Source organism: Nesoenas mayeri (assembly GCF_963082525.1).
Source record: "Nesoenas mayeri genome assembly, chromosome: 18".
NCBI classification, from domain to species: Eukaryota; Metazoa; Chordata; class Aves; order Columbiformes; family Columbidae; genus Nesoenas; species Nesoenas mayeri.
Genome location: NC_137566.1, coordinates 2523144 through 2533865, shown reverse-complemented (window position 1 = coordinate 2533865; position 10722 = coordinate 2523144). Strand labels below are relative to the sequence as shown.

The window sequence follows — 10722 nt, the reverse complement described above, 5'->3', positions numbered from 1 at the left end:
TCCTGGCCCCACGTCTGGGCCAAGCCGTGGTGTAGAAACAGGTGAGGGTGAGGAGTTCAGCCTGGCACTGCAGGGAGATGCTCCTCTCCCTTTCTGCACCCCACATCAGCTCTCTGCAGATCCCCATGGCTGAGGGCAGTGGCGAGCCCTGGGGCCACACTGCTGTGACCACGCAGGGTGACCAGCTGCCCACGCCCCCCAACACTCCCCGGCCGGGCCGGCTGCCCCGCTGGCCGCGGTCTGAAGGTCACGCTGCTGCGCAGTGGGGACAGCGCAGAGTCCGGGATCCCGCGGGTGCGCTGGGGCTCAGCAGCACTCCAGAGCCACCAGCCAGGATGATGCGGGGTCTCCTTGCGCTCCTCCTCTTCACTGTGGCCAGCGGAACCCCCATCGGGGACCAGGATGAGGATATCCAAGTGCAGGAGAATTTTGAGGCTGAGCGGGTAACAGAGGCTTGCGGTTCCTTCACTCTGGGGGCAGAAGGGATGGGGGAAGGCTTTAATTCATTACTCCTGCCCACATCAGGCTGTGCAGGACAAGCATTGACAGCGTGGCCCTTCCTGGGCGCTGGTTGGGGGGTGGCTTCACCCCACACCTTGGCAGGGCAGCTGCAGCCCGAGCAGCTGGGCAGATGAATCCCACGAAACATCTATTGATCTGCCCAGACTAAGAGGTGCGGGCAGGGCCCGCAGGCATCCCCACAAATAAGGATTTCTGTGGGATGCAGAGTGTCTGGGAGATCTCCCGCAGGCAGCCCTGTCCCTGCCAGGCTCTGCACAGCCCACACTTGTGTTTGGGTCTGGGCTCTCCTGGAACACATGGGGGGATGTCAGTCTGACAACCCCAGCCCTGCCTGGTGGTCGGGGGACCCAGGGAAACCCTGCTCGATGTTGATCTGCGTCCCAAAGCCCACAGCAGCTCTGAACCTGGCACTCTGCACCACCACCCCGCAGTTGCTCTCTTGGCCATGAATATTGCAGCTCTGCAGAAAACCAGCTGTCCCACCCTGGTGGAGAGGGCTCATGGTGGAGACAGTCCTTTCTTCTCCCCCCAGATGTATGGGAAGTGGTACGACATCGCCATTGGCACAACCTGCAAATGGATGAAGAACTACAAGGAGAAGTTCAGCATGGGCACGTTGGTGCTGGGCCCTGGCCCCAGCGCTGACCAGATCAGCACTGCCAGCACCAGGCTGCGGTACGGGTGCTGCCGCGGATGCTCGAGCCTGCCCCAAAGCCACACCAGCCAGGGCTGCTCTGTGTCCCCAAGGCTGGGACAAGATGTGGGGGTTGCTTGCTCTGGCTGGCATCAAAGCCATGAGGAGGGGCTGGATTGGGCTTAAATACCCAATGCCTTGGGAAGGGGATTTCGGGGATCCTGTGCCATGGCCTCAGTGCCCCTGAGGTGATTTTCATGATCACTCCAAGCAGCTGTTTTTCTCCTCCCTCCAGGCAAGGTGACTGCAAGCTCATTGCAGGACAGTACCAGAAAACCAGCACCCCTGGCAAATACACCTACTATAACCCCAGTAAGTTGGGCTCGCTGCCAACCCGCTTGGCCCCGAGAGCTGCGATGTGGCCAAGTGACGGGAACCGGTGCTGGGCACAGCTGAGGCTGGGGAAGGGTTCAGGAAGGCAAGGTTCAGAAGCCGCTCCACAGTTTGGGTCACTTCCAGTCAAAGTCTGGAGCTAAGCTGGGGGAAAGGGGCTGTTTCAGCACTGGCCCTGCATACGCACAGGACTATGAGTTGGTCCAGCAGATCCCTCCTGTCCCCAAAGTCCCAGGTGGGGGCCGGGACCCACCAGCCACATTTCCAGAGCATTGGTGTTATCTCAGTTGTCCATGACTCTTAGTTTCCAGTTTCCTTGACTAAGAACAGGCTGGTGAGCCTAAAGGCAGTAGGAATTGTATCAGAGTCTCCTTCCCAAAAATCAGCTGTTTTCTTCAATTAGCTGCCCGATTTCAGCCCCCAGCTCGGGCTGCCTTACACTGCCCTGCTTCTCCCTGGGGGCAGGAATGATGTCCCCTGTGTCTCTGTCTCACCCAGAATGGGATGTATCTATCCAGTCCTACGTGCTCCGCACCAACTATGAAGAATACGCTGTCATTCTGATGAAGAAGAAAAGTAGTTTTGGCCCGAGCACCACTCTGAAGCTGTACGGTATGTCTGGCTATGGCACTTGTGGGTGAGCAGGCTCTGGTGCGGGCCAGTGCGGCTCAAAAACACCCCCCAAGGACCCCTTGGCCTTGAGGGACCTGAGCATGGTGCTTTGGACCAGTTCATCTTGGGCACTGCGGTGAGTCGTATGGCTCATCCTAGAGCCACGTCACACAATGAACATCCAAACCAGCCCATTGCTTGGGGTGAAGGTGGCAAGATCTGCTTGGAAGAACCCCAGGCCCTGAAGTGGCAGGAGGTGCTGTCTTTCAAAATTGAGAAACATTAAACCCACTTTGTCCAAGCGCTTGGTCAAGGCTGGTCAGGAATACCAGAGGAGAAGTTGGGTAGGACCAAGAGGCTGCAGTTGCCTGAGCTCTGCAGGCTGGCGGGTGTTTGGGGGGCTGTACGCAGACCCCCTCCCACACCAGCCCTGCTCACAGCCCATTCCCTCGCCCAGGGAGGAGTCCGGAGCTGCGGGAGGACCTCATCGAGTCTTTCCAGCAACTGGCTCTAGAGCTGGGTATCCCTGAAGACTCCATCTTCGTCCTGGCCAACAGAGGTAATGCACACAGCCCTCCTGCTGCCTGTCCCCCTGGCACTGGGGCTGCTCCATCCCGGTGTGCGAGGCTGCGGAGAAAGTGGGACAGTCAGGATGGATGGAGGAGAGGCAAAGACTTTGCTAGGATGGGACGGGAAGGAGACAAGGCCATGTATCAGTCAGGTTTCCACCAGCTTCCAGATGGTGGGATCCTTATCGGTCTGCCAGGTCAGTGCACCCCAGAACACTGTGCTGGGATGAGGGTGCAGGGCACCCGTGACTGGGTGCTCCCAGGAGCTGAGGAGCTCCTTGCTCAGCCTGGGGTTCAGAAGGTGCTAGTGTGATGGATGTGGGTGTGGGGATTTTAGGGTGATGCTCCTGCAAGTGGGAGGTGGAAAGCAGCAAGAGGGAAAGAACGTTGGGGTGAAACTGGGAGGGTGTCCCCTTCCCCAAGGTCCCATGTGTGCATGGTGCAGGACCACGGTGACATGAGCCTGTGAGGACACCTCCCTTCTCATGTTGCTGGTTTTCTCTCCTGTCATCTGGGCCAGGTGAATGCATCCCCCAGGAGACGGCAACTGCCCCCTCGGTGAGTGGTCCAGCCGGGAACTCCTGAGATGAATCAAGGCTGGGGACATCCCATCCAAGCCATACCTACTGGAGACCTGGTATCTGGGGACCAGGATCTGTGGGCAGGACACAGAGTCCGTGGAGGTGCACTGGCTGCCCAGGGAGATGCTCTTTCACCTCCATCAATGGGCTTTGCCTGCAAGGATGGGAGCACAGGCGGGTGCAGGCTGCAGGATGAGTGTCCCAAGGGCCAGGTGGGCACCAGGGCTCGTTCCCAAGTGGAAGGCAGCAGCCTTTTCCTACTCGGATTTTTTCATGGGGTAAAAGTTGCCACATGTGGAGTCTGGTGTCTCCTTGCTCCCTGCCTGTGGGTACCCCAGCCAGCACGTGGACCCCTCCTTCAGGGATGGGGAGGCAGCTCAGCACCCCACTGCCCCTTCAGCTGCAGTCACCCAGCACCTCCTGATCTCACAGGGTTGAGTTTAGAAGGATTTTCAATAGGGAATGGGACTTTCATAGGAGAAACAACCCCGTTGACTTGAGAACAGGTGACACACCACCTTGCATCAGCAATGGCAGAGACATGTCCCCAGCACAGGCCATGACTGGGGAACAGTTTATCCAACGCACATGATCCTGTCGCCCACCCGGGATGAGCACAGGGCTGGGGAGGGATCACAGCCTGTTGACCCAAGAGCAATGGCTGGAGATGTGCTGGGAGCACCAAGGAGGGTTGGAACCTGCATGGGCTGCAGCACCCAACAGCGCTGCCCCCGACATAGCCCGTCCTGGGGGCAGCAGGGGCTCAAGGGGAGCTCAGCACCATGGTGGGGAGTGACGGGGTGAGCGGCAGGTCCCACAGGCAGGGGCTGAGGGCAGCTCGGTGCTTTCTTCCCCGTGCAGAGGGCGCGGAGAGCAGTCCTGCCCACTGAGGAGGGCTCGGCCGCGGGACCCCTGCCCACTTACGTGGGCAATAAGGAAGGTAGGTCCGAGGGGGGCGCTGCATGGGTGCTCCCCTGCGCCGCATCCCCCTTTGCCTGCGACAGCCCGCGTCTCGCTCGCCTGCAGACTCGTGTTGGCTGAGCCGGGACCCCGGGCCCTGCAGTGGGATGCTCTCCCGCTTCTTCTACAACTCGTCCTCTATGGCCTGTGAAACCTTCCTCTACGGCGGCTGTCTGGGCAACGGCAACAACTTCTACTCGGAGAAGGAGTGCCTGCAGGCGTGCCGGACAGAGGGTGAGCGGGGCCACCAGGAGCCGTCCCTCCAGGGCACAGGAGGTGCCTTTGCCAAGACATCAGAGCAGATCTGAGAGTGGCCTCGAACCCCACGTGTCCAGCATCCCTGTGGGTAGTGGAGGGCTCTGAAACCCCTGTCCTCAGAGCAGCCCCTCTCCCTGCAGCTGCCTGCAGGCTGCCCATTGTCCCGGGCCCCTGCCAGAAACCGGTGACGCGCTGGGCCTTCGACGCTGCCCAGGGCAAGTGCATCACGTTCAGCTACGGAGGCTGCAAGGGCAACGGGAACCAGTTCTATTCAGAGAAGGAGTGCAAGGAGTACTGCGGGGCTCCTCCACTGGCAGGTACCCACACCCTGCCCGCACCGTGCTGTGCCGGGGCAGCCGGGATTGCAGCTGCACCATCTCCTGTCCTGCTCCAGGCTGGGGCTGGGTGTGCTGAGTCTGCCCGGGGCTGAGACTGGGCTGTCCTGGGTCTGGGGTGAGTTTAGGATGGGCTTGTTCTGGATCCAGGATAAGTCTTGGATAGGTCTGTCCTGAGTCTGAATGGTTTTGGGTCAGTCCCGAATCTGGAGAGTCCAGGACAGGCCTATCCTGGGTCTGGGATAAGTCTTGTATATGTCTGTCCCAGGTCTAGAATGGCTCTGGAATGGGTCTGTTCTGGATGTGGGATAAGTCTGGGCTAGTCTTATCTCAGGTCTGGAATGTCCCTGGGATGGGTCTGTCCTGGCTGTGAATGGGTCCAGGATGGGTCTGTTCTGGGTCTACAATAAGCCTGGAATGGGTTTGTCCTGGATCCAGGAGGGGTCTGGGCTGGGTTTGGGCTGTGCTTGGGATGAGTCTGTCCTGGGTCGGGTGCTGGGATGGACTGAGGAGCATGGTCATGAATCTACAGACAGTATCACCCAGGGGACCGTACAGGCTGCAGATGTACCGAGGCCAGGAGTCAGCTTCAAAGTCCCTCTTGATAAAAGGGGGAATGGCCCCGAGCAGGCTGGGGGGCAGTGGGGCCCAGTGGGTGTGACAGCACCCAGGCAGGGGATGCCAGTGTGGAAAGATGGCGGGGGGGTGGGGGACCCTGACAATGAATAAGGACCAAACTGGGGTCCCCACGATGGGGGTACTCTCTGTGTGACACCTGCCAGACCCTCCAGCTCTAGTCAGTGCAGGGGTTTCCATATTGAACCTCTGTGGGAAACACACTTTGCCCTTGGGACAGATGGACAAGAAGGTTTTCTGGAGTGTGGCAGGGGAAATGTCTCCATATAGAGGGGTGAGCTCGAGGGTCTTCAGCTACAGCCAGCCCGGGCGAGCCTGGTCCGGGGGGTCGGAACCAGGGGTTCATCATGCCCCCACAGATGGGAGATGGGGCTAGAGTCACGTGTCTTAAGGCAAAGCTCATCTTTTAGTATCCCATCACCAATGTAAAGTGCATTAATGCCACCGCGGTGGGTGGTGGGACATGAAGTGACATCCCAGGACAGCATGAGGTGTGTGGAAGGTCCAGACAGCTTCCCCCAGCACTGACAGCAGGGACAAAGTGGGAAGCATCAGCCATCGCCGTCCGTCTGTGGGGCGAGGAGGAGGTCTGTCCGTCACCCTGTGCCTCTCTGCTTGCAGAGGACGAGCAGTTTCTGCACCTGTCCAACTGACGAGGGCGGAGGACGAGCCGCCAGCACCCCGCACCCGCGCCTGGCCGCAGGCTGCCGGCAGCTGCCGGTGCCAGCGCAGGAGATGCCCCCAGCAGTAAATGTCTGGTGTGACCAATGAACCCCGTGTCCATCCTCAAGCTGGTGGGGAGCGGAGTGGGTGTCCAGGAGGGGCAGGAGATGCTGTGGGGTCCTCACTGGCCTCCCTGATGCGATGTCCTCCCCCCTTTGTGGGCTACCAGCTGCTTTCCACTGAGTCTCTGTCCCCGCCCCAGCCCCACTGCCCACACAGGCCTGGGGTGGCCAAGGGGGGCACTGGGGGGCTCAGGGCATCCCGAGGAATGGGATTTGGGCCCCCATTTCCCAGGGGTTGGTGTGGGGCAGCTGGGAGAGGGGCAGCAGGGGGAAATGGGTGCCTGCTCCTTCCTAAAGGTGAACATTTGCTGCATCAAGGTTGTACTGGGGAGGGCATTGTGGGACCTGGGGAACCCAGTCAAGGACCAGGATAAGGATAATGGGGAGGGATGGCGACCACAGGGGGTTACAGCAGGGGGTTGTGGGGTGTCAGAGGGGACCCTGAGGGGTCACAGGAGAGGGCTGTGGGCTTTAGGGGTCGCAGGGTCTATGGTGGGTCACAGCAGGGAATCAGAGATGTTACAGTGGGTCTCAGGGCGATCATTGGGCGTCACAGGAGGGAATTACGGGGCTGTGAGGATCACAGGGGGAAATTGGGGGCATCACAAACGGGGTTACAGAGGTTATGGAGATCCCGGGGGGCTGTGAGGGTCCCAGAAGAGGAACGCAGGGCTTGGGGGGGTGGGTATAAGCGTTCCAGGAAGGGATTACAGGGGTGTGGGGGCACAGGTGGGCTGTGGGGGTTCCAGGAGAGGACTGGGAGTGTTGGGGATGCTGGGGGGTCCCAGGAGGGGATGACAAGGGTTGTAGGGGTCACGGCTTGAGGGGCTACGAAGCTCCCAGGAGGGGACTGCAGGGGTCACAGAGCCCTGGAGCCCCACGGGGGGATGTCGGGGGTCACGGGGTCACCCGCCGGGGGTCACGAGCGGCGCTGGGGTCGCGTTCCGGCCGCGCTGGCCCCTGCCGGCCGCCGTAGCGGCGCCGCGCGCGGCCCGGCCCCCGGCGGCGGCGGAAGAGGCAAGATGGCGGCGGCGGCGGGAGCCCCGTGCGGCCCGCGGGCCGCCTGGCGGGGCTGAGCGAACCGGGCCCGCCGAGCCAACCGGGCCCGCCGAGCCAACCCCGGCCCGCCGAGCCAACCCCGGCCCGCCGAGCCAACCCGAGCCCGCTGAGCGAACCCGGTCCGCTGCCGGCAGGACCCCGCACTGCCCGGGCCATGCCCGGTTAGCGCCCCCGGCACACGGCGGGCCCCGGCTGAGCCCCCTCCCTGCCGTGGCGGGCCGGGCCGAGCCCGCGCATCCCGCCGTGCCCAGCCCGGGACGCCCCTCATGGCCGGAGCAGCCCCGGCCCTGCGCTGACTGACCCGAGCCCTGCCCGCCCCGTGCCCGCCGCCCGGCGGTGGAGCCCAGCGGGACCACCAAGATGTTCTCGGCCCTGAAGAAGCTGGTGGGCTCGGAGCAGCCCCCGGGCAGAGACAAGAACATCCCCGCGGGGCTGCAGTCCATGAACCAGGCGCTGCAGCGGCGCTTCGCCAAGGGAGTGCAGTACAACAGTGAGTCCGGGGCCGGGGGTGCGGGGCTGAGCCGCGTCCGTCCGTCCGCCGCCCGGGGACCTGGCGGGACCGCGGGATGGAGATGGAAATGGAGATGGAAGCGCTTTCGTTGTGCGTGGCGGTGCCTTTGCCAGTGTTCCCCAACGCCAAGTTTGCAATTAAATGTTAGAGCTTAGGGAAGCGTGGGAGGAGTGAGGGTTGGGAAACTTTTATCGTTCCGTGCGGGACTCGGGAACCTGTGGTTCAGCACATGTCCCGAAGGCTGCGGCTTTCTGCTGGCGGGGCACTAGACAGAGTTCCTTGTAAATCAATTTTTGTCAGTCAAAGCATCAAGAGAGTAACTCCCCTGAGTGTGGGGGTGACCTTCCCGCAGCCCAGGGTAATGGTATTTGTAATTAAGCTTTAGTGGTTATATGATAAGGGTCTTTTGAAAAGCTCTGCCCTGTCAGGCTTTAATAAAAGGTGAGTGATGTGCCCTTGATACATAATTTCATTCAGACCTTATGTTTCTGCAACTGATACGTTTGCTCTTTTCTCAGGGAACATTTTCAGAATTTATTTCCTTTTGATGTTGAGGCTTAGGATCACGTCTTTCCCTTGAAGCTCAGTAAAGGTCATTTCTAATGTAATGTTTCAGGAGGACATTACACGTATGTGAAATACATCCTAAAGTAACAGTTGTGAGATGGGGATGGTAATTACGTCGTCCTTGCTGAAAACAGAGATGGTACCAGAGAGCGCTGGGAGGACCAGCCCGTGTGCGTGGGCCCGGGCAGGCGGGGAAGTCAGACTGCAGCAGGCCGAGAGGCTGGCCGTTTGGAAAGAGACTGATTCATAAATGTGGCGCTGGATAATATCTCTAAGGACACACGTATTGTAGAAATAGAGCTCATAGTGGATCTTCCTCTGAAACAGAATGTGAAGGCAGAGGTTCGCACACTGGGGTTTGAGGCTTTTTTTGCTTTGTGTAGGATTATCACTGTTGACAGTGCTTTTGAATGGATGTTTTGAAGCTCTCTGTTTTACTAGGGAGAACATTTGGTGCCTTTATCCACAGCACATCTGTTAGATATGCCAGTAGTGCTTAATTTAAAAAATTAGCGTCTTAGCAAGCAGTCATGAATGTGAACAGAAGCACAGTGCTATTGTTGAGAGACTTCCAGTGACAAACAGGGGGTGAGGATGGGCATGTTGTGCCTCGGAATGCAGCACTGCATCCTTAAACAGCACCTGGAGATCTGGGGAGGGACCGCGGATCTGTGCAGAGGCTTCGTGCAGCCCACAGACCAGAACACATCCACCCACCTCCCTGCTACATGGCTGAGAGCAGGCACCTAATACCAGCCTGTGAATTATGTAAGAGAAAGGAGCTGACTCCTCAGACAGCGAACGCTTGTGCTGCGGGCAGCAGCGGATCGGCTGCGTCCTGCTGGCACGGCGATCGACAGGGACGACTCTGTTACGTGTTGACAAACCTGTGTGGATGTGTACCTGCTCCCATTCACACAACAAGGCCACCAACTGTAGCTTTGCTGCTTTTTGTCTTGTTGCTGAAAGCCTTGGGAAGGCTTTTTGGTTTGTCCCTCTTTTACCAGGATTTGTGTTCTAGTTACTGCTTTCATATCTGGAACAGAACTGCAGCTTTCTGTCACTGCCTTAAGGGAAGCTTTCCAATCTCCATAGTAACTCTTCCCAGGATTGCTGAGAGATAATATTTATAGGAGACACAGGCAGGCTGACAAAGGGCTTCGAAGTGCCCTGCACAGCCCCGGCGCTGGATGGGTGGGCCAGGTTCCAGCATGGTGCTTATAATGGTCTTGGTGGAAGGGGGGTGTGAAGGAATGTCATTACAAGGGCCATTGCTCAGGAAGGAGAGCTGCAGATCCTGTGCATTGCCAGTGCGTCTTTCTTAGTGAACACATGTTGTTCAGCAGAGGAATGCCAAATGTGTTTGGTAGCCGCCTTTACACTCACAGATCTTTCAAGCTCGTCTGTTCCTCCGGAGTTGCCTAAACCTAAACCAAAGGGTGTTGTGATGACTGGTTTTACAGAAATGTTTCCTTGCTTTCACAGGCCGTTACCAATCATGAGCTGAAGCTTGTTTCATTCCCAGATACATATTTAGTGAGTGAGAATGCCTCAGGTTGCTTGCTGATAAAGCGGGCAGCACGTGGCCGGGACACGGGCCTTATCACCTGGCTCTGGGTGCCTCCACGGGGCCCAGGACCTGCTGTGCTGCCCTGGCCTTCACAGCCCTCACGTACGTTTTGTACCCAAACAGCCCCCCAGTTTGAGGTGATATTGAAGATCATGTGTTTTAATGGCACTGAGGATTACAAGCACTGGGTAGCATCCACCTCTGAGTTGAACCAAAATTATTCACACTGACAGTGTGGCTCCCACTCGGTTCAGCTTTGGAAAGGAAGACGTTGCAGGGTGGGCAGGTTTGGGTTTCTGGTGAGAGCGAAGGCTGGTATTAGCCCTCAGCAGCAGCCGCTTCCTCTGCGGGGACACCCTCTTTCTAAACAAAAGCATTTTCATACTGCATTCCCAGCACACCCCCCTTATTTGCTCTTTCTCATCCATACGGGGCTCTTCTGTTTCACGTACCACGACCCAAATAAGACCAGTGTTCACCAAATGCTGTGGAAGGCACAGAGATAAAGATGTGTCAGTCTGTACCATGTTTGTGATTACGAGAGCTCATGGTTCCCTGGATGGGAAACCAAACTTTGGAAAAACTTACTTGCTTGGGTTTTTCTGTGTTTTACTTTTTCCTGCTTGCAATAGCTTTGACGTGGAGCAGGCCTGCTGCATCCCCGCTAGCACAGACCAGAGCGGGTGAGGGTGCTGCAGAGAGGCGGAGGTGGATCTCATTCCTTGGGAAG

The 10722-nt window shown here is 58.6% G+C and overlaps 2 protein-coding genes across 4 annotated transcripts in view; both read left to right on the top strand.

Annotated features, from left to right (window-relative positions):
* Window positions 1–335: 335 nt before the first annotated feature.
* Window positions 336–6153, top strand: AMBP (alpha-1-microglobulin/bikunin precursor; the record flags this gene model as incomplete). The annotated part of the gene is made up of 10 exons (XM_080356175.1): window positions 336–443; window positions 1055–1197; window positions 1452–1528; window positions 2048–2161; window positions 2619–2720; window positions 3251–3288; window positions 4173–4251; window positions 4338–4505; window positions 4670–4846; window positions 6122–6153. The coding sequence occupies 10 exons, from the start codon at window positions 336–338 to the stop codon at window positions 6151–6153; spliced, it is 1038 nt and encodes a 345-aa protein (XP_080212301.1).
* Window positions 6154–7327: 1174 nt separating this feature from the next.
* Window positions 7328–10722, top strand: part of RABL6 (RAB, member RAS oncogene family like 6) — a 61279-nt gene continuing 57884 nt past the window's right edge. For all 3 annotated transcript variants that reach the window (XM_080356124.1, XM_080356123.1, XM_080356125.1), the window contains exon 1: window positions 7328–7834. In XM_080356124.1, the coding sequence (XP_080212250.1) occupies window positions 7705–7834 (130 nt within the window). In that variant the 5' untranslated portion in view covers window positions 7328–7704. The remainder of the gene's footprint in view (window positions 7835–10722) is intronic.